The sequence below is a fragment of the Salmo salar genome, unplaced genomic scaffold (assembly GCF_905237065.1).
Source record: "Salmo salar unplaced genomic scaffold, Ssal_v3.1, whole genome shotgun sequence".
In the NCBI taxonomy this organism is placed as follows: domain Eukaryota; kingdom Metazoa; phylum Chordata; class Actinopteri; order Salmoniformes; family Salmonidae; genus Salmo; species Salmo salar.
This window is the reverse complement of record NW_025549285.1, coordinates 22,529-44,280: the sequence shown is the minus strand read 5'-3', so window position 1 is coordinate 44,280 and position 21,752 is coordinate 22,529. Positions and strand designations below refer to the sequence as shown.

Sequence of the window (21,752 nt, the reverse complement as noted above, 5' to 3'; positions counted from 1 at the left end):
ATGTACGAGGGGTTGGGGAGATGGTCAGTACTGCCGAGGTGTCTTCCCTGTCCTCGCGGGGTCCATCTCTCCCAATCATCCGGATGGACGCGGACCTGTCGTCCCCGGGGCTGTTTTTGCCAGATGGGGATGGGGTGTCTCAGGTTAATTCTGGGACGCTGGGACCCCCATCCCCAACCCCTTCCCTGCGTCATGGGGTTCTCAGGAGGACGGTATGGGGGGTGGGAGGGTTGGGGGGCCTCGGGGGCTGCTGGTCCAGCGTCCATGATCGATGAGGACCTTTACCCACCAGACAGAGTGAGTACTTGAACCCTGCACCTGGTTGATTTTTCTTTTTAAATGTGCAACCATGGCAAACATTCAAATAATGACTATGAATGTTCGGGGGTCTAAGGGACACTGTAAAGAGAACTGCTGTTTTTAGTTGTTTATCAAACATATGTTTTACCTTTTGTTTCTTGCAGGAGGTACATTTAAGGGATGGGGGGGATGTAGAGCAGTTTAAAAAGAGTGGGTAAAAGGGAAGTCGGTGTGGAGTGTGGGGGTGTCCACTCATCAGGGGTTGGGATTTTGTTTGGGACTAGGGAGGTGAAGGTGGAAGGCACGTACGTTGCAATGCAGGGGAGGGTTTTGGGGGTGGACATAACGTTAGGGGATTTTAGACTTAGGATTATAGGGGTATACGGGCCACAGACGGTGCCAGAGAGAAGGGAGATGGTGGAGAGTCTGGCACCTCTGTGTGCCACAAACAGAGTTTTGATAGTGGGAGGGGATTTTAATGTAGAATTAGGAGGGGTAGGGGATAGTAGCGTGGGGGCCATCACCGGACTTATGGCAAGCCATGGTCTGGTGGATGGAGGCCTTAACACTACTCCGGCGCTAGCAGGTCCCACGTGGCGTAACTCTCGGGGGTCGAGCGGAGGCTGGACTATGTATTTCTACCCAAATCCTTGGGGCTTTTGTCTGGGCGTCTGCTGCCTGTGTTTTTCTCGGATCACGACGGGGTACTCCTTCGGGTCAAGGCGCCTGTCTGCCTTTTTCGGTAGGGGGGTACTGGAAGCTCGACCGGGATATCCTGGAGGAGCGGGCTTTTGTAAATGTTTTTTCTGTTTTTTTCGGGGCTTGAGGGTCTCCGGCCAATGTGCGGAGGGGTTTTGGAATGGTGGGAGGTAGTTAAGGTAAGAATTAGGGTATTTATTATTGGTTTTTGTAAGAGGAAGGGGAGAGAGGAGAGAAGGGAGGTGGAGCAGCTCCAACGTTTACTCGATCTTGAGTACGAGGCTGGTAACCTCGGTACTTCGATGGACGTTGAGCACGCTACCAGCCTCAAGGCTCAGCTCAGGGAGGTGCACGAGCGGAAGGCCCGTGCTTTCCTGCAGCGCGCACACTCTGAGTTTATAGAGCAGAATGAGACCTGCTCTGCAGTGTTTTTCAAATCAGTTAGGGAAAAGCAGATAAGACAGGTTTTTTATGGGGTGAGGGATGGACAGGGTAGGGTGGTTAGGGAGCCGGAGCAGATGGTCAGGGTGGCAACTGACCATTTCCGGGGGTTTTTCCAGGAGAGGGTAGTAGAAAAAGAGCAGGGTACCGTGTTCTTAGAACACTTGTCCCGAGCGTGTGCCGGAGGACATTAGAAAGGCGATGGAAGCCCCGATAACACTAGAGGAGGTGGAGAGCGCCCTCAAGAGGATGGGGAAAGGGAAGGTGCCTGGGATGGATGGGCTGCCGGCTGAGTTTTACCTCAAGTTTTGGGGTATGCTTGGACCGGTGGTCCTCGAAGTCCTGACGGCCGTTCTCGAGACTGGAGTCCCGGGCAGGTCGATGGCTGTAGGTGTGCTGTCCCTCCTCTACAAGAGGGGGGACGCCGCCGACCTTAGCAACTGGCGGCCGTTGACCATGCTGTGCGTAGATTACAAGATACTAGCTAAGGTCATGGCAGACCGTTTGCGCACAGCCCTTCCCTACGTTGTCCATGAGGATCAAACGTGTGGGGTGGAAGGCCGTTCCATTAGGTGGAACCTCCAACTGATCAGGGACTCCATCGCCTGGGTTGAGGATAGAAGTCTACCTCTGATGGTAGCGGCGCTTGATCAGGCCAAGGCTTTTGATCGCGTCAGTAGGGCTTTTCTTTTCAGAGTATTAGGTAGGTTAGGGTTTAGTGATCGCTTTATAAAGTGGATCAAGATTTTGTATGTGGGAGCGGGGTGCCGGGTGAGCATAAACAGCCATCTGGGTGACGTGTTTGGCCTCTCATCAGGGGTCAGGCAGGGATGCCCGCTCTCGGCACTCCTTTTCGTGCTCTATATGGAGCCCCTGGCGGCTGCCATTAGGGCTGACGCAGGGGTGGAGGGCTTGCTGGTCCCTGGAAGCGGCGGTTTGCATGTTAAGATGACACAGTACGCAGATGACACCACCTTGCTTTTGTGCAAGGACTCATGCCTGCTAAGGTCTCTGGCCATAATTGGAGACTTTACCCGCGCGTCGGGAGCGGTCCTTAACCTCGCCAAGTCGTCTGTTAAGTATTTCGGCAGATGGCGGGGCAGGACGGACGTGCCCGGGGGACTATCTCTCTGTAATGGGGCCCTGAGGATTCTTGGGGTCCTTTTTGAGACCTCCGGCTCCGCGACCCTGAACTGGAACATGAGAGTTGCTGTGGTACAGAGGAAGATGGCAATGTGGAAGGCCAGATCCTTGTCTTTCTTGGGCAAGGTCCTGGTCCTGAAAGTGGATGTACTGCCTTCCCTTCTGTACTTGGCATACATCTATCCTTTGCCAGCGAGCATGAGGAGGGGGCTAGTAATGCTCGTGTTTCAGTTCATGTGGGGGGCAGGTATGAGTATGTCGCCAGGGCTCGCATGCTCTCAACCATCGGGGAGGGAGGGAGAGGAGTTCCACACTTCCCACTCAAGCTGGACTCGATTTTTGTTTCGTTTTTATTGAATGAGCTCGCTAATCCAGTGATTCATCCCTCCGGTTATTTCCTGCGGGTGTTTTTCTCGTACCAGGCGAGAAGCATAATGGTGTGGTCCAACACGGGTCCTCGGGCTGAACAGCTGCCGTGGCACTTCAGCCATGCGGCAAAGTGGCTACGTGCGCATCCCGAGGTTGAAGTCGCCCGAGTAGGTTTGGACCACAGACGCCTGTACGAAGAGGTCAGACGGACCGTTTGTGCGCCCCCTGTGGTGGGTACCCCTGCTGTGGTCTGGGAGACCATACAGGCGCGGGGCCTAGACAATCGTCTTAAGGATCTAAATTGGTTAAGCCTCCACAAGTGCTTGCCGGTAAGATCCATCATGTACCGGCATAGCTTGGCACGGTCCCCCCAGTGCCCGAGACCAACTTGTGGTGGGGAGGAGACAATACGCCACATGTACTGGGACTGTGCTTTCGCAGGAGTAGTGTGGGCCAGGGCTCAGGGGTTGCTAGGGAGAGTGAAGGAGGGTTTTGTTTTAACATGGGTGGGGGGTGGAGAGAGGGGTGGGGAGAGCGGGGGGGTAGGTAGGGATCGTTTTCTGTTGTGGCTGCTTATCAGTCTTTTTAAGAAAGGGCTGTGGGATGCCAGGCAGGGCCTGGTTAAGTCAGGAGCAGACTGGGGGGTGGAGGGAATAGTGAGGAGAGTGGAGGGAGATTTGAGAGGGAGGATAAGAAGGGAGGAGAGGAAGTGGGGTCACCATGCTGCCTTAGAGCGGTGGAAAGGGGGGTTGGGGCTGGTCAGGTAGTTAAGGTTTAGAAGGCAGGTTGGTAGGTTTTTGGGGTTTTGGATTACTTATGTTTATTGATGGCTTGTGTTTGTATTTGATTTTTGCTGCAGCCCCCTAGAAAAGTTGTGGGAGGGTGTTGGTTGCCCATCTCTTCCAAGAGAGAGGGTTTCAGAGTTTTTGGAAAACTGATGGGTTGTTTTTTGTTACTAGTTCTGTTTGGATAGGGGCAACTAAAAGGTTAAAAGACATGTGAATTGTTTACTGTGTAAATGCTTGAAAAGTTAGAATAAAAGCTTTGAATCATCATCTGTTCTTATCAGTTTAATATCTGATACGTCCCCCATCGGGGACTACATATTAAATGGATTTTTCGAACAGGGAGTCGGAAATGGGGCTTGCTCCGTCCGCTCCACGCATCGACCCGGTATTGCAGTACCTCCGGGAATGGTGCAACACTTTTCTCCCATTGTCAAGGAAAAAGAAATACACCAAATCTATGTAAAACAGCTAGCAGAAGAAGAGAAGGAATGAAAAAAGAAGAATCATCCAAACTGAAACAAGTGCGAAGCCCCCTTCATGGGGGTCCCCCGTTTTCCCGCCATTTTACTTAAAAAAAAAAAAAAAAATAAAAATACATTGGCCAGGAGTGTGTGTGTGTGTGTGTGTGTGTGTGTGTGTGTGTGTGTGTGTGTTTTTAGAGCCCCCAAAAAATACAATCACTTCACCAGGATTGTTTGTGTGTGTGTGTGTGTGTGTGTGTGTGTGTGTGTGTGTGTGTGTGTGTGTTTTTTTGAGCCCCCCAAAAAATACAATCACTTCACCAGGATTGTGTGTGTGTGTGTGTGTGTGTGTGTGTGTGTGTGTGTGTGTGTGTGTGTGTGTGTGTGTGTGTGTGTGTGTGTTTTTGAGCCCCCCAAAAATACAATCACTTCACCAGGATTGTGTGTGTGTGTGTTTTGAGCCCCCCCAAAAATACAATCACTTCACCAGGATTGTCTGTCTGTCTGTCTGTCTGTCTGTCTGTCTGTCTGTCTGTCTGTCTGTCTGTCTGTCTGTCTGTCTGTGACTTTTTACCCACAGCCCTCGAAAACTTGGAAGAGTGGGTTCGGGGACCACCCGCGGGGACCCGGCCTAGAGTGCACCGTGTGTGTCTCGGGCCCCGACCTCTGACTTCCATACGACTCTGGTTTCTCTTCATTACGCACAAGCCTTTCGCCTTTTACTAAAGACTTCCGTGGAGAGGAACACTTACGAGTTCAACGTATTTTTGGAAGGGCTTTGCTTCTGGCAGAGCCCGGTATCTTGTTTCAAGAGAAATTGACAGAGATGACGCCGAGACTTTTTGCTCAGGCGTTTGACTTGAAGCCGGCTGACCGACCGGCGTATTTTTTTCCACTCAAAGTAGTCGCTCGGGCAATTGAGTTCAAGCCCGACGATGACTGGTGTATTTGCCGGGCATTGAACAAATAGTCGCACTAGGATTAAAGAGCTAGTGACCTAACGACGCATTAGCGACTTTTAAAAAAAAACACACCCGCCTGTCACCAGGGAAGCGTTGGGTGAGGAGGAGCCAACTTTTGCCAAACCGATGAGGTCTGCCGAGGCCCCCGGGGGCCCGGCGGGTGCAGGGGTCAATTTGTGGGTTATCGCTTCTCGGCCTTTTGGCTCAGATCAAGCTTGGTACCGAGGTGCCCCAGAGCCCGCTGAGCCAAAAGGTCGAAGGAAGAAGGGCGGTAAAGGTTTTTTGACAGAGTTTTTTCACGTTTTTTGGTTGTTCATTGGCTTCCTTTTGGAGAGTTTTTCTGTTTTTTTCATTGATTGAAAGGGCCATTTTTTTCTCGGAAATGGCGCGTCATGAGAAGATACCTGGAGTCGGACTGTCGAATACGGTAAGGTTTACATGGAAGAACAAAGAGATGGAGCCATTGGGAAGGGAAACTTTCGGAAGAACCATATTGTTGGGGATACTGAAGCTTGGGGTGAAGGACGTTTTATGCCTCCAGGACAATCCTGAGGGAAGGAGCTTTTGAGGTGACGTTACAGAAGGAGAAGAGGCATGAGGAAGTACTGAGGATGACGAGAGAGATGGAGAAGGAGAGACCTTTGTGTTACTATGCGGTGACCAGCCTAGCTAAAAACAATTTTAGGTTTGTGGTCACCGTAAGATATACAACCCGCACGTGAAGGATGAAGATGTGAGGGCCTTTCCTGGGGAGCTATATGGACAACATGTCTCAACGGCAAGGCTCCTCAAGGACTCACTGGGGTTCTGGGATGGCCGAAGGCGAGGTTTTCAGGCACTTCTCAGGGAAGACCCTAAGGGACAGGGTGGCTACCTCCATCCTCCTGCGATGTTCTCCCTGGGGGCTGACCGGGGGACGTTGTTCTACGCACGTCAGCCCCCGTTTTGCAGGCGTTGTATGGCCTACGGTCATATCCTCGCCTCGTGCAGCACAGGAAAATGCAGATTTTGTGGATCTGCCGAGCACGAGGCGAGGGACTGTGACGCGCCGAAGGCATGTCACGGGTGTGGCATGCAGACGCACCTGTGGCGTGAATGTCCGGCGCGTCAGAGGTCATACGCGTCTGCAGCGGGGGGGGGAGCGAGAGCGGAGGATGGGGGAAGAAGAGGAGAGGGACAAGAGGAAAGAAAAGGCACGGAGGAAAAGGACACAGTGCGGGAGGAGAAGGAAAGAGCGGCAGCGGGAGAAGAGAGAAAGAAAGAAAGGGACTTGGTGGAACCAGAAGGACGGAAGGCTGAAGGAGAGGAGGAGCAGGAGGAGGAAAGAGACAGGAGGGTGGAGGGTCTGGAGAAGACGGTGGTGGAGAAGAAGGGGACGGAGAAGGCAATAGAGAGGGAGGAGACAGGGAAGACGGCGGAGGAAGAGAAAGAGAGAGAAAGAGAGGAGACAGAGAAGGCAGTGGTGGCGGGACCAGAAGGAGAGGGAGTAAAGGAGTGGGGGGACAGTAAAGAGGTAAGATCACGAGTAGAGGAGCTGAGGGAGATGGTAGGGGGGCTGACGGACACGGTGAATGACGCGGTGGGGGGGCTGACGGACGCAGATAGGGATGTTCCCTGGCTGCGCCCTCCACCGATAAAAAGACCTAAAAAGTGGGAGCGTAAGGACAGCAGGAGGAGGAAGGCTGGTAAGGGGGGTAGGGCAGGGGGAGAGGATGCGGGGCCCTCATGGGCTCCCTCCTCTTCATGCTCTTTACACCCCTGGCTGAGCTGGACCTTCCAGGCATTGCCCAGGGTTGGGGGACGGAGGAAGGTGGTAATTTTTTGTTTGAGGGCATGGGGTGCTCGGGCCAGAGTCAGGAGGAGGGCGGGGTGATAGATTTAAGTGGGGGCACAAGACAGAGTGTTCGCTTGTGCCGGGCACTGATTCTGTATACAGGGGAGAGGGGATGGTGGCCGACGGCGGAGCGTCAGGAGTGGAGGAGGCGTCCCGTCGGTCGGGAGGATGGGGTGAGTTTATTTGGATTTTTTGTTGTTAGTATGGGTTTGGTTTGTAGGTGAGAAGGGGAGGGAAGATGTTTTCCTGGGTCTTTGTTTAAGGGTTTTGGTTTGTGTAATTATTATAAATGCCTAGTTATGATTTTGATTGGAATATATGGTTTTGTATTGAACGGCATAGAAAGTAATAAATATATTTTGTAAAAAAAAAAAATCTGTTCTTATCAGTTTAATATCTGATACGTCCCCCATCGGGGGACTACATATTAAATGGATTTTTCGAACAGGGAGTCGGAAATGGGGCTTGCTCCGTCCGCTCCACGCATCGACCCGGTATTGCAGTACCTCCGGGAATGGTGCAACACTTTTCTCCCATTGTCAAGGAAAAAGAAATACACCAAATCTATGTAAAACAGCTAGCAGAAGAAGAGAAGGAATGAAAAAAGAAGAATCATCCAAACTGAAACAAGTGCGAAGCCCCCTTCATGGGGGTCCCCCGTTTTCCCGCCATTTTACTTAAAAAAAAAAAAAAAAAAAAAAAAATACATTGGCCAGGAGTGTGTGTGTGTGTGTGTGTGTGTGTGTGTGTGTGTGTTTTTTTTGAGCCCCCCAAAAATACAATCACTTCACCAGGATTGTTTGTGTGTGTGTGTGTGTGTGTGTGTGTGTGTGTGTGTGTGTGTGTGTGTGTGTTTTGAGCCCCCCAAAAATACAATCACTTCACCAGGATTGTGTGTGTGTGTGTGTGTGTGTGTGTGTGTGTGTGTGTGTGTGTGTGTGTGTGTGTGTGTGTGTGTGTGTGTGTTTTGAGCCCCCCAAAAATACAATCACTTCACCAGGATTGTGTGTGTGTGTGTTTTTGAGCCCCCCCAAAAATACAATCACATCAACAGGATTGTATGTCTCTCTGTCTCTCTGTCTGTCTGTCTGTCTGTCTGTCTGTCTGTATGTCTGTCTGTCTGTCTGTGACTTTTTACCCACAGCCCTCGAAAACTTGGAAGAGTGGGTTCGGGGACCACCCGCGGGACCCGGCCTAGAGTGCACCGTGTGTGTCTCGGGCCCCGACCTCTGACTTCCATACGACTCTGGTTTCTCTTCATTACGCACAAGCCTTTCGCCTTTTACTAAAGACTTCCGTGGAGAGGAACACTTACGAGTTCAACGTATTTTTGTAAGGGCTTTGCTTCTGGCAGAGCCCTGTATCTTGTTTCAAGAGAAATTGACAGAGATGACGCCGAGACTTTTTTCTCAGGCGTTTGACTTGAAGCCGGCTGACCGACCTGCGTATTTTTTTCCACTCAAAGTAGTCGCTCGGGCAATTGAGTTCAAGCCCGACGATGACTGGTGTATTTGCCGGGCATTGAACAAATAGTCGCACTAGGATTAAAGAGCTAGTGACCTAACGACGCATTAGCGACTTTTAAAAAAAACACACCCGCCTGTCACCAGGGAAGCGTTGGGTGAGGAGGAGCCAACTTTTGCCAAACCGATGAGGTCTGCCGAGGCCCCGGGGGACCGGCGGGTGCAGGGGTCAATTTGTGGGTTATCGCTTCTCGGCCTTTTGGCTCAGATCAAGCTTGGTACCGAGGTGCCCCAGAGCCCGCTGAGCCAAAAGGTCGAAGGAAGAAGGGCGGAAAGGTTTTTGACAGAGTTTTTTCCACGTTTTTGTTGTTCATTGGCTTCCTTTTGGAGAGTTTTCTGTTTTTTCATTGATTGAAAGGGCCATTTTTTTCTCGGAAATGGCGCGTCATGAGAAGATACCTGGAGTCGGACTGTCGAACACGGTGAGGTTTGCGTGGAAGAACAAAGAGATGGAGCCATTGGGAAGGGAAACTTTCGGAAGAACCATATTGTTGGGTTTACTGAAACTTGAGGTAAAGGACGTTTTATGCCTCCAGGACAATCCGAGGGAAGGAGCTTTTGAGGTTACGTTACAGACGGAGAAGCGGCATGAGGAAGTACTGAGGATGACGAGAGAGATGGAGAAGGAGTAGACCTTTGTGCTACTATGCGGTGACCAGCCTAGCTAAAACCAATTTTAGGGTGGTCACCGTAAGATATACAACCCGCACGTGAAGGAAGAAGATGTGAGGGCCTTTCCTGGGGCGCTATATGGACAACATGTATCAACGGCAAGGCTCCTCAGGGACTCCCTGGGGTTCTGGGATGGCCGAAGAGAGGTTTCCAGGCACTCCTCAGGGAGGACCCAAGGGGCAGGGTGGCTACCTCCATCCTCCTGCGATGTTCTCCCTGGGGGCTGACCGGGGGACGTTGTTCTACGCACGTCAGCCCCCGTTTTGCAGGCGCTGTATGGCCTACGGTCATATCCTCGCCTCGTGCAGCACAGGAAGAAATGCAGATTTTGTGGATCTGCCGAGCACGAGGCGAGGAACTGTGACGCGCCGAAGGCATGTCACGGGTGTGGCATGCAGACGCACCTGTGGCGTGAATGCCCGGCGCGTCAGAGGTCATACGCGTCTGCAGCGGGGGGAGCGAGAGCGGAGGATGGGGAAGAAGAGGAGAGGGACAAGAGGAAAGAAAAGGCACGGAGGAAAAGGACACAGTGCGGGAGGAGAAGGAAAGAGCGGCAGCGGGAGAAGAGAGAAAGAAAGAAAGGGACTTGGTGGAACCAGAAGGACGGAAGGCTGAAGGAGAGGAGGAGCAGGAGGAGGAAAGAGACAGGAGGGTGGAGGGGCTGGAGAAGACGGTGGTGGAGAAGAAGGGGACGGAGAAGGCAATAGAGAGGGAGGAGACAGGGAAGACGGCGGTGGAAGAGAAAGAGAGAGAAAGAGAGGAGACAGAGAAGGCAGTGGTGGCGGGACCAGAAGGAGAGGGAGTAAAGGAGTGGGGGGACAGTAAAGAGGTAAGATCACGAGTAGAGGAGCTGAGGGAGATGGTAGGGGGGCTGACGGACACGGTGAATGACGCGGTGGGGGGCCTGACGGACGCAGATAGGGATGTTCCCTGGCTGCGCCCTCCACCGATAAAAAGACCTAAAAAGTGGGAGCGTAAGGACAGCAGGAGGAGGAAGGCTGGTAAGGGGGGGGTAGGGCAGGGGGGAGAGGATGCGGGGCCCTCATGGGCTCCCTCCTCTTCATGCTCTTTTACACCCCTGGCTGAGCTGGACCTTCCAGGCATTGCCCAGGGTTGGGGGACGGAGGAAGGTGGTAATTTTTTGTTTGAGGGCATGGGGTGCTCGGGCCAGAGTCAGGAGGAGGGCGGGGTGATAGATTTAAGTGGGGGGCACAAGACAGAGTGTTCGCTTGTGCCGGGCACTGATTCTGTATCCAGGGGAGAGGGGATGGTGGCCGACGGCGGAGCGTCAGGAGTGGAGGAGGCGTCCCCGTCGGTCGGGAGGATGGGGTGAGTTTATTTGGATTTTTTTGTTGTTAGTATGGGTTTGGTTTGTAGGTGAGAAGGGGAGGGAAGATGTTTTCCTGGGTCTTTGTTTAAGGGTTTTTGGTTTGTGTAATTATTATAAATGCCTAGTTATGATTTTGATTGGAATATATGGTTTTGTATTGAACGGCATAGAAAGTAATAAATATATTTTGTAAAAAAAAAAAAAAATCTGTTCTTATCAGTTTAATATCTGATACGTCCCCCATCGGGGGACTACATATTAAATGGATTTTTCGAACAGGGAGTCGGAAATGGGGCTTGCTCCGTCCGCTCCACGCATCGACCGGTATTGCAGTACCTCCGGGAATGGTGCAACACTTTTCTCCCATTGTCAAGGAAAAAGAAATACACCAAATCTATGTAAAACAGCTAGCAGAAGAAGAGAAGGAATGAAAAAAGAAGAATCATCCAAACTGAAACAAGTGCGAAGCCCCCTTCATGGGGGTCCCCCGTTTTCCCGCCATTTTACTTAAAAAAAAAAAAAAAAAAAAAAATACATTGGCCAGGAGTGTGTGTGTGTGTGTGTGTGTGTGTGTGTGTGTGTGTGTGTGTGTGTTTTTGAGCCCCCCCCAAAAAATACAATCACTTCACCAGGATTGTTTGTGTGTGTGTGTGTGTGTGTGTGTGTGTGTGTGTGTGTGTGTGTGTGTGTGTGTGTGTGTGTTTTTGAGCCCCCCAAAAATACAATCACTTCACCAGGATTGTGTGTGTGTGTGTGTGTGTGTGTGTGTGTGTGTGTGTGTGTGTGTGTGTGTGTGTGTGTGTGTGTTTTTGAGCCCCCCCAAAAATACAATCACTTCACCAGGATTGTGTGTGTGTGTGTTTTTGAGCCCCCCCAAAAATACAATCACTTCACCAGGATTGTCTGTCTGTCTGTCTGTCTGTCTGTCTGTCTGTCTGTCTGTCTGTCTGTCTGTCTGTCTGTCTGTCTGTCTGTGACTTTTTACCCACAGCCCTCGAAAACTTGGAAGAGTGGGTTCGGGGACCACCCGCGGGGACCCGGCCTAGAGTGCACCGTGTGTGTCTCGGGCCCCGACCTCTGACTTCCATACGACTCTGGTTTCTCTTCATTACGCACAAGCCTTTCGCCTTTTACTAAAGACTTCCGTGGAGAGGAACACTTACGAGTTCAACGTATTTTTGGAAGGGCTTTGCTTCTGGCAGAGCCCGGTATCTTGTTTCAAGAGAAATTGACAGAGATGACGCCGAGACTTTTTGCTCAGGCGTTTGACTTGAAGCCGGCTGACCGACCGGCGTATTTTTTCCACTCAAAGTAGTCGCTCGGGCAATTGAGTTCAAGCCCGACGATGACTGGTGTATTTGCCGGGCATTGAACAAATAGTCGCACTAGGATTAAAGAGCTAGTGACCTAACGACGCATTAGCGACTTTTAAAAAAAACACACCCGCCTGTCACCAGGGAAGCGTTGGGTGAGGAGGAGCCAACTTTTGCCAAACCGATGAGGTCTGCCGAGGCCCCCGGGGCCCGGCGGGTGCAGGGGTCAATTTGTGGGTTATCGCTTCTCGGCCTTTTGGCTCAGATCAAGCTTGGTACCGAGGTGCCCCAAAGCCCGCTGAGCCAAAAGGTCGAAGGAAGGCAGGAGGGAGGAAAGTTTGTTGTTTTGGTATTTGGATTCACGGTTGGTTTATTTTGCCGCTCTTTTTCAGTTTTCTTTTTGAAGAAAGCGGAGGCGAGTGCGCCAATTTTCTTTGCGGAGATGGCGCAGGCTTCTACATGGAGGCCAGTCCCTAGGATGGGGCTGGCGAACACGGTGCGGTTTGCCTGGAAGGATAAGGCGACGGAGCCAATTGGCAGAGATGAGTTTGGGAGGACCATTTTGATTGAGATCCTTGGACTGACGGTGGAGGATGTGTTCTGCCTCCAAGACAACCCTTTGGAGGGGGCATACGATGTGGCGCTACACACTGAAGTGAAGCACGATGACGTTCTCAGAAGGGCGAGAGAAGTGCAAGCAGAGAGGCCGGTGTCTCATTACTTGGTGACCAGCTTGGCGAAGAGTAATTTCAGGGTTGTGAATGTGAACATTTACAACCCTTACGTGAAGGACGAGGAGGTGAGGGCCTTTCTGGGGAGATACATGGATAGTGTCTCCTCAGGAAGGCACCTCAAGGACTCTTTGGGTTTTTGGACCGGGAGGAGGGGTTTCCAGGCCCTCCTAAGAGAGGACCCAAAAGGATTGGGTGGATACCTCCATCCTCCGGCAATGTTCTCCCTGGGGGCTGACAGGGGGACGTTGCATTATGCCCGTCAGCCTCCGTACTGCAGGCGTTGTATGGCCTACGGCCACGTCCTCGCCTCGTGCAGCATAAAGAAGTGCAGGTATTGTGGATCTGCAGAGCACGAGGCGAGGGACTGTGACGCGCCGAAGGCATGTCACAGGTGTGGCATGCTGACGCACCTGTGGCGTGAATGCCCGGCGCGTCAAGGGTCATACGCGTCTGCAGCTGGGGGGGAACGAGAGCCGGGGATGGGGGTAGAAGGAGGGACCAAGAACTGAGTACTGGAACAGAGGGAGCGGACACACGGGTGGAAGAGGAGGAGAAAACGGAAGCGGGAGGAGAAAAAGAAAAAGAAGACAACAGCATAGTGGAAACGGAAGGGCAGAAGGCTGAAGGAGAGCAGGAGGAGGAAGGAGACAGGAGAGTGAAGGGGCCAGAGAAGACGGCTGTGGAGAGGAAGGAGACGGAGAAGGCAACAGAGAGGGAGGAGACTGGGAAGACGGCGGTGGAGAAGAAAGAGATAGAAAGGAAGGAGACAGGGAAGAAGGTGGTGGAGGAGAAAGAGACAGAAAGGAAGGAGAGAGGGAAGAAGGTGGTGGAGGAGAAAGAGACAGAAAGGAAGGAGACAGGGAAGAAGGTGGTGGAGGAGAAAGAGACAGAAAGGAAGGAGACAGGGAAGAAGGTGGTGGAGAAGAAAGAGACAGAAAGGAAGGAGACAGGGAAGAAGGTGGTGGAGGAGAAAGAGACAGAAAGGAAGGAGAGAGGGAAGAAGGTGGTGGAGGAGAAAGAGACAGAAAGGAAGGAGACAGGGAAGAAGGTGGTGGAGGAGAAAGAGACAGAAAGGAAGGAGACAGGGAAGAAGGTGGTGGAGAAGAAAGAGACAGAAAGGAAGGAGACAGGGAAGAAGGTGGTGGAGAAGAAAGAGACAGAAAGGGAGGAGACAGAGAAGGCAGTGGTGGCGGGACCAGTAGGAGAAGGAGTGAAGGAGTGGGGGGACAGTAAAGAGGTGAGATCACGGGTGGAGGAGCTGAGGGAGATGGTGGGGGGGCTGCCGGACAATATGAACGAAGCGAGGGGGGGGCTGACGGACGCAGAAAGGGATGTTCCCTGGCTGCGTCCTCCACCTATAAAGAGGCCAAAGAAGGGGGAGCGACCGGGCAGCAGGAGGAAGAAGGGTGGTAAAAGGGGGTGGGGGAAGGGCAGGAAGGAGAGGTTGCAGGGCCCTCGTGGGCTCCCTCTTCTTCATGTTCTTTTACACCCCTGGCAGAGCTGGACCTACCAGGCATGGCCAAGGAATGGGGAATGGAGGAAGGAGAAAGTTTCCTGTTTGGGGACATGGGGTGCTCGAGCCGGAGCCCGGAGGAGGGGGTGGTGGATTTGAGTGGGGGCACAAGACACAGAGTGTGGGTGTGCCGGGTATTGGTGGTGTTTTCAGGGGAGAGGGGATGGTGGCCGACGGAGGAGCGTCAGGAGTGGAGGAGGCGTCCCGTCGGTCGGGAGTATAGGGTGAGTTTCTTAAGGTATTTGATGTGGGTATGGGTTTTGGTTTGTAGGTGGAAGGGAAGGGAAGACGAGTCTTTGTTTTGGGGTTTAGTGTTTGTGTTATAGTTTAAAAATGCCTAGATATGATTTTTGATTGATAAATGGTTTTGTATTGAAAGGCATTGAACGTAATAAATATATTTTATAAAAAAAAAAAAAATCTGTTCTTATCAGTTTAATATCCGATACGTCCCCATCGGGGGACTACATATTAAATGGATTTTTCGAACAGGGAGTCGGAAATGGGGCTTGCTCCGTCCGCTCCACGCATCGACCCGGTATTGCAGTACCTCCGGGAATGGTGCAACACTTTTCTCCCATTGTCAAGGAAAAAGAAATACACCAAATCTATGTAAAACAGCTAGCAGAAGAAGAGAAGGAATGAAAAAAGAAGAATCATCCAAACTGAAACAAGTGCGAAGCCCCCTTCATGGGGGTCCCCCGTTTTCCCGCCATTTTACTTAAAAAAAAAAAAAAAAAAAAATACATTGGCCAGGAGTGTGTGTGTGTGTGTGTGTGTGTGTGTGTGTGTGTGTGTGTTTTTGAGCCCCCCCCAAAAAATACAATCACTTCACCAGGATTGTGTGTGTGTGTGTGTGTGTGTGTGTGTGTGTGTGTGTGTGTGTGTGTGTGTGTGTGTGTGTGTGTGTTTTGAGCCCCCCAAAAATACAATCACTTCACCAGGATTGTGTGTGTGTGTGTTTTTGAGCCCCCCCCAAAAATACAATCACTTCACCAGGATTGTCTGTCTGTCTGTCTGTCTGTCTGTCTGTCTGTCTGTCTGTCTGTCTGTCTGTCTGTCTGTCTGTCTGTCTGTCTGTCTGTCTGTCTGTGACTTTTTACCCACAGCCCTCGAAAACTTGGAAGAGTGGGTTCGGGGACCACCCGCCGGGACCCGGCCTAGAGTGCACCGTGTGTGTCTCGGGCCCCGACCTCTGACTTCCATACGACTCTGGTTTCTCTTCATTACGCACAAGCCTTTCGCCTTTTACTAAAGACTTCCGTGGAGAGGAACACTTACGAGTTCAACGTATTTTTGGAAGGGCTTTGCTTCTGGCAGAGCCCGGTATCTTGTTTCAAGAGAAATTGACAGAGATGACGCCGAGACTTTTTGCTCAGGCGTTTGACTTGAAGCCGGCTGACCGACCGGCGTATTTTTTCCACTCAAAGTAGTCGCTCGGGCAATTGAGTTCAAGCCCGACGATGACTGGTGTATTTGCCGGGCATTGAACAAATAGTCGCACTAGGATTAAAGAGCTAGTGACCTAACGACGCATTAGCGACTTTTAAAAAAAAACACACCCGCCTGTCACCAGGGAAGCGTTGGGTGAGGAGGAGCCAACTTTTGCCAAACCGATGAGGTCTGCCGAGGCCCCCGGGGGCCCGGCGGGTGCAGGGGTCAATTTGTGGGTTATCGCTTCTCGGCCTTTTGGCTCAGATCAAGTGTAGTTACCTTGTCAGTGCTGCACTTGATCAGAGAAGCGATCGTAGGCCGGAGGGCGCCCGGGAAATTGTGCTATTTATTTTTGTCAAATCATTATTTATTGTCATTATTGTTGTTTTTTTTTGTCTCACCCTTGTTTATTCTTTGTCCTGGGTTAGGTGGTGGTTTTGGTGGTGGACTACAGGTGCACCAGCACCTGTAGGGTGAGTTTAAAGGCCCTCTGGTCTTTTTTCCTTAGTTATTTAATTTATTTGTGTTTTTCCCCTGCTTGTCCTGTTTTGCATCTCTCCTCCCCTGTGTATCCTATAGTCCCCTCCTTAGCTCCTCCCATTGTCTTCAGTTGTGTGTTGTCTGCTAGCTGGGGTGGCTTTCTGGCTTGTCGGCCTGCTAGCTTTAGCTTGGCCTGCTAGCCTGCCCCTTAGGCGTGGCAGGCATTGTTTGACTGTTTTTTTTTCTTTACCCCCATCCCCTTTGTATCCTTAGTTTTTTTCTGTTTCTTGTTATTTGTGTTGCCAACTGAGGGACCTTTTGCTGGCTAGCCTGCTAGCTGGTTAGCATAGCCTGGCCTGCTGGTGAGGCCTGCTAGCCTTCGTGTCCCTCAAGTTTGGGCAGGTGTTTGTTAGTCAGTGTGTCCCTTTTTCTCCCTTACCCCCTTGTTCCCCTTTTACTTTAATTAATTTGTTTTGTTAGTCTTGTGCATTGTTAGTCTTACCCCCTAGTTTGTCTTCCCTTTTGGTTGGTGCGCCGTGTTTGTTTTTGTTGTAAGGCCTCTTGGCTGGTGGGCCTGCCAGCTGGTAGGCTTAGCCTGGCCTGCTGGCGGGGCCTGCTAGCTTTCTAGCCTTAGTTTGGTTGTGTGGTTTAATTTTTGTCTCTCCCTTTTGTGCCTCTCCCTCTTGTGGAAAATATAAAACAAAAAATTCCCCTCCTAGTGTTCCTTCCCATTGTTAATAAGATTAGTTTGGTGCTGTGCTAGATAGGTTGTTGTGTGTCCCGTGGTGCTGGTAGGCCCGGTTAGCTTAGTCTGGCCGAGCCTGCCAGCTTCCTCGGGTGTCTTACACCCCTTTCCTTCTTCCCAACCCCCACACCCAACCCCTCTCCCCCCCCCTTCCTTTCCCTCCCTTTTTCCCTTCCCCTCCCCCTTTTTCACCGGTGTTGGGCTGTAAAGGGAGTGGGCCTCCATCATGTCAGCAGCACAGGTTGGCATGAGGAGGCACCATGCAGTGCGCCTCCTCTTAAAGGAGAAGGGAGGGAAAATAATGGAGTTATCCCGATTGGATTTCTCCAGAAAATTCCTCCAGAAAGAGCTCGGTTTCCATCCCGCGCAGGTAAACTGCATCTTAGCCCTTCCCTATGGGAAGGGCTTCGATGTCAGTTTTGCCAACGCCAGCTTCCTGCGGGAGTTCTGGGGGCAACTCCAGAACTCCCTGAACATCCAGGGGTCCCTCACAGCCATGTTTGAGGTGACCAAGCTGACGGATAATAGCATTAAAACCGTTATTATCCGTATGTACAATGAAACCGTACAGCCGGAGGACGTTGCAGTATGGCTGGGCAGGTACTGCAACGTGAAGGGGCCCTTGGTCCAGGTGAAGGATCCCGATGGGATCTGGACAGGGGCCTGGAGGGTGACTGTCCAGCAGAGGGAGGATCCTGGGGGCTATGGTGGGTTGAAAGCCATCCCATCCACCATAGTCCTCGGAGAGAATAGAGGCCATGTTCACTACCAGGACCAGCCCAAGCTGTGCCGTAAGTGTGGTGAACATGGCCACCTGGCAGAGGCCTGTAAAAGGTCGTCTGCATGAAGTGCCGGGAGGTGGGCCACCGCTACGAGGAGTGCACGAACGGAAGGTCGTGCAACCTCTGTGGCGAGCGGTCCCACCTCATCCGCGGCTGCCCCTTCTCCTGGGCCAATAAGGTCAGGGCCGAAAGGAGGGAGAGGGAGACGGCGGCCGCGGACCGGACTTCTGAGCGCCAAGGGGGAGGAACGGCAGTTGCCGAGGAGGTGGTGGTGGAGCCGGTGGTGGTTGAGAATGTAGTGGTGGAGCCGGTGGTAGTGGAGGGCGCGGAAGGTGCAGTGGTGGAAAAAGTGGGAGGAGAGGACAACCCCCCCCCAATCCCCTGCCCCAGATTAATGTGACCCCTGAAGGAGAAAGGGCCGAGAAAGACGGCCCCGGAGAGATCTTGAGTGAGAACTCCCCAAGTGGGTCAGACAGTATGGAGACTGTGTCGGAAAGAGATATGGGAGAGGGGGTGGAGATTCTGGAGGAACACCCCCCCCACGAAAAAGAAATGCGGAGGAGCTCTCCGACCCCGAACAAGGCGATGAGAAAAAGGGCAAGGTGGAATGGGAGAGCTCCCAGGGGAGGAAGAACCCAGAACCTTCCCCCCCAACTCCCCCAACACAATCTCCTTTTTAAGTCCGGTTTTAACCTCCTCTCCCTGCCATCCCCCGTTACCCCGGCGGGAGAGAGAGGAAGTACCAGAAAAATAACCTCCTTTCAACTGTTTAAATGCCTTTTCATTTAGCACTGTTTTTACTCACCTTTTTATGGCTTTTAACATCACCACTATAAATGTGAGAAGTATAAAAACAGAAATAAGAGCACAGTCGGTTTTATCCTTTTTAGAAAGGTTTAATTCAGATGTGTTTTTATTACAGGAGTGTGGTCTACCCTTTTTATCCTCTTATAGGAAATGGGAGGACAAGTGGCAGCATGGGCCCTCCATTTGGAGTGGCTCAAATTTTAATAAAAATGACGGTGTTGCCATTTTAATCAAGACCCCACATGTGGTGGTGAGGGGGAGCACGGTGGTGGTAGGTGGGCGCGCTCTTTTAGCCAATTGTACTTTTATGGGGAGGGATTTTAACATGCTAAATGTGTATGGTTTTAACGATAAACATGACCGGTGCGCACTTTTAGAAGACTTGCAGTCCCACATGCTAGGGAGGGATCCTCTAGTGGTGGGTGGGGATTTTAATTGTGTTTTAAATAGAGCAGACAGGAGAGGGGCGGGAGAGGATTTTAAGGTAGATAGGTCAAGTGTTTTATTGCAAGGGCTGTGCAGGGATTTTAAACTGACTGATTGTTTTAAAACCCTGCATCCAAGAGAGGAGGGCTTCACCTGGACCAGTGGTGACGGCACCAGAGCCTCTCGCATTGACTATCTGTTTACCCGGGACTGCCCCCCAACTGATGCTAGAATAACCCCTGCCTTTTTCTCAGATCACGTAATGCTGACGTGCACCCTTTCACTAACTTCGGGTGTGACTGTGGGAAGAGGGCCCTGGAAATTGAACTGTTCCCTTTTAGAAGATGATAGAGTAGTTAGCCAGTACAGGGAGCAGTTCAGCCAGTGGCAGACGCTACAGGACTTCTTTGACACACGAGCACAATGGTGGGAAATGGTGAAGGGTAGGACGAGGACTTTCTTTAGAGAGATAGGAAAGAAGAAAAGCAAAGAAAAAGATAGACGCATGGTGGGACTGCAAAAGCGACTGGAAAGATATTTTAACCTTGGCCAACAGGGCCTTGATTTTAACTATGAAATTAAAGAAGTAAAAAGGAAATGGCACTTTTAGCTGAACAGAAAAGTAAGGGGGTTATTTTAAGAAGTAAGGAGAGGGAATTAGAAGAGGGGGAGAAGTGTACAAGGTACTTTTTAAGAAAATAGTTAGTAAGGGTAGGACAATGACAGGTTTAAAAAATAAAGATGGGTTTTTAAAAACAGACACAGAGGGAATGAAAGAAGTAGTCGAGGATTTTTATGGGGAACTGTTTGGGGAAAAAGTTGTATGTGAGGAAACCATGGGGGACGTTTTAACATACATTGACAAGATTTTACCCAACACAGACGACCTGACAAAAGACTTGACGAGGACAGAAATTGACCAAGGACTGAAACATTTTAAGAGGGGTAAATCACCGGGGGAGGACGGCCTCCCTTTGGAGTTTTATCTGACCTTTTGGGATGTTTTAGCCGATGAACTTCTGACTGTTTTTACTGACTTTGAATACCTCGACAGACTACCTGACAGTTTTAGAGTGGGGATCGTGACTCTTTTATATAAGAAAAACGACAGGACGGACCTGAAGAACTGGAGACCGATAACCCTTTTAAATTTTGATTGTAAACTTTTTACCAAGGTTTTAACACTCAGAATGTCTTCTGTCTTAGGGGAGGTGATCCACCCGGATCAAACCTGTGCCATTCCCGGAAGGAAGATCACGGACAGCCTGATACTGATCCGAGATGCCATCTGTTATGCGAGAGACAGAAACATGCGGCTTGTAGTCCTAAATTTAGATTTTGAAAAAGCCTTTGATCGGGTCTCGCACCAGTACCTCTTTAAGGTACTGCAAAAAATGGGTTTCCCGGACAGGTTTTTAGCTTGGGTGGGACTGCTGTACGGGGATATCACCAGCAAAATCCTTGTAAATGGGCATCTGTCAAAAGCAGTGGGAGTACACTGCGGCGTCCGTCAGGGCTGTCCTTTATCTCCCCTTCTGTTTGTGGCCGGCATTGAACCACTGGCACAGGTCTTGAGAAGGGACCAACGGATCAGTGGGGTGGGTATCCCGGGGAGTGGGGGGATGACCGCCAAGTGCGTTTTTACATGGACGACGTCAATATTTTATGCACCGACCTTTTATCCGTCGACAGGACCCTGGACAGGACTGACTGGTACGGACGAGCCTCTGGGGCGAGACTGAACAGAGACAAGACAGAGGCCCAATTTTTCGGACCGTGGGCAGACCCAGACTTGACCAGACTACCACTGACTGTGAAAACGACGGACATAAGGGTACTCGGGGTAAAGTTTGACAGGGAGGGAGGAGGGAGAGGTAATTGGAGTGGGATCCTGGGGACAGTAAGACAGAGACTGGGATTTTGGGGACTACGACAGCTGACTTTTGAGGGCAAGGTTTTAATCATTAAAGCAGTGATTTTACCTGTGCTTTTATTAATCAGTTCTGTTTTTATCCCCCCTAGGAGAACTCTTTTAGCCCTGGAGCGGATGCTGTTTTACTTCTTGTGGGGGAGCAAGTGGGAGAGGCTGAGGAGGGAGGTGGTCAAGAGGCCCAGGTCCAAGGGGGGGAAAGGCTTGCCTGACCTCTACTTGTTCCTGGGCAGCCGCTACACAGCGTTACATCTTACTCTTGCCACCTCCCCGGCCACCAATAAGACCCAGGCCCTCGCAAGGTTCTGGCTGGGATCTTACCTCAGGTCTCTGAGGCTGATCCCAGTCGACCTGCGAGCCCCAGTCTCTTTCCTGCTTCCCACACACTACGCCCAGCTCCAGAAGTTTTTAAGACATTTTAAATTGGAAAAAGAAGCAGTCACAGTTTTAACTAAACATCGCTCTCTTCTCTCTCTTGTGCAGGATCGGGAACCAGTGTGTCCAGTGCGCGGGCTTGCTATAGGCGAGCCCACAACGGTTTGGCGTAATGTGGCCCATCCTGCTCTCCTGAATCAGCACCGGGACCTGTCCTGGATGGTCGCCCATGAGATCCTCCCCGGTCAGGGCCGTCATGCACTCCCGGGGCATGGCGAGGACATCCGCGTGCCCCCGACCAGGCTGTGGCCAAGAGGAGTCGGTGAGGCACTTGCTCTGGGAGTGCAGAGCCGCCAGGGACCTGTGGAAGGAAGTAGGCCCCCTGATCTCCCCGTGTCTGCCAGCAGGGGAGGACCTAACGCCCCAGCTCGTGCTGTATGGGGTGGGCCGAAGGCCTATTCCACCAAAGGCCTTCACCAAGCTCTGGCCCACCCTCACGTGTCTGAAGGCAGCACTGTGGTCCTCCCGCAACCTGCTGGTAGCGAAACAGGTCAACACCACCCCCCAGGCAGTGGCCATGGTAGCCACAGAAGCCCTGGGGTGGTACAGAAGGAAGGGGGCCTCGACCCCAGGCGAAGGGTCCCCCACAACACCCAAGGTCCCTGCGGCCACGGCCTGACAGCGCTGCGGC

At 51.6% G+C, this 21,752-nt stretch overlaps 2 protein-coding genes, 4 non-coding genes and 4 pseudogenes across 6 annotated transcripts; all 10 read left to right on the top strand.

Moving 5' to 3' along the window:
- Positions 1-3,990: 3,990 nt before the first annotated feature.
- LOC123736239 (uncharacterized) lies at positions 3,991-4,159 on the top strand (annotated as a pseudogene).
- A 720-nt stretch (positions 4,160-4,879) lies between these two features.
- Positions 4,880-4,996, top strand: LOC123736258 (U5 spliceosomal RNA). The gene has a single exon (XR_006766019.1). It is a non-coding gene; the product is annotated as a U5 spliceosomal RNA (small nuclear RNA).
- Positions 4,997-7,349: 2,353 nt separating this feature from the next.
- Positions 7,350-7,525, top strand: LOC123736227 (uncharacterized; annotated as a pseudogene).
- Positions 7,526-8,238: 713 nt separating this feature from the next.
- On the top strand, positions 8,239-8,355 carry LOC123736249 (U5 spliceosomal RNA). Its single transcript, XR_006766012.1, has one exon. It is a non-coding gene; the product is annotated as a U5 spliceosomal RNA (small nuclear RNA).
- A 2,347-nt stretch (positions 8,356-10,702) lies between these two features.
- On the top strand, positions 10,703-10,880 carry LOC123736242 (uncharacterized; annotated as a pseudogene).
- Positions 10,881-11,611: 731 nt separating this feature from the next.
- LOC123736257 (U5 spliceosomal RNA) lies at positions 11,612-11,728 on the top strand. Its single transcript, XR_006766018.1, has one exon. It is a non-coding gene; the product is annotated as a U5 spliceosomal RNA (small nuclear RNA).
- Positions 11,729-14,477: 2,749 nt separating this feature from the next.
- LOC123736246 (uncharacterized) lies at positions 14,478-14,654 on the top strand (annotated as a pseudogene).
- Positions 14,655-15,289: 635 nt separating this feature from the next.
- LOC123736255 (U5 spliceosomal RNA) lies at positions 15,290-15,406 on the top strand. The gene has a single exon (XR_006766017.1). It is a non-coding gene; the product is annotated as a U5 spliceosomal RNA (small nuclear RNA).
- A 2,745-nt stretch (positions 15,407-18,151) lies between these two features.
- Positions 18,152-19,381, top strand: LOC106595972 (transposon TX1 uncharacterized 149 kDa protein). The gene has a single exon (XM_045713161.1). The coding sequence runs from the start codon at positions 18,335-18,337 to the stop codon at positions 19,364-19,366; it is 1,032 nt and encodes a 343-aa protein (XP_045569117.1). The 5' UTR covers positions 18,152-18,334; the 3' UTR covers positions 19,367-19,381.
- A 998-nt stretch (positions 19,382-20,379) lies between these two features.
- On the top strand, positions 20,380-21,740 carry LOC123736203 (uncharacterized). The gene is made up of 2 exons (XM_045713163.1): positions 20,380-21,383; positions 21,466-21,740. Exons 1-2 carry the CDS (start codon positions 20,402-20,404, stop codon positions 21,738-21,740), a joined length of 1,257 nt encoding a protein of 418 aa, XP_045569119.1. The 5' UTR covers positions 20,380-20,401.
- The last annotated feature ends 12 nt before the right edge of the window (positions 21,741-21,752 follow it).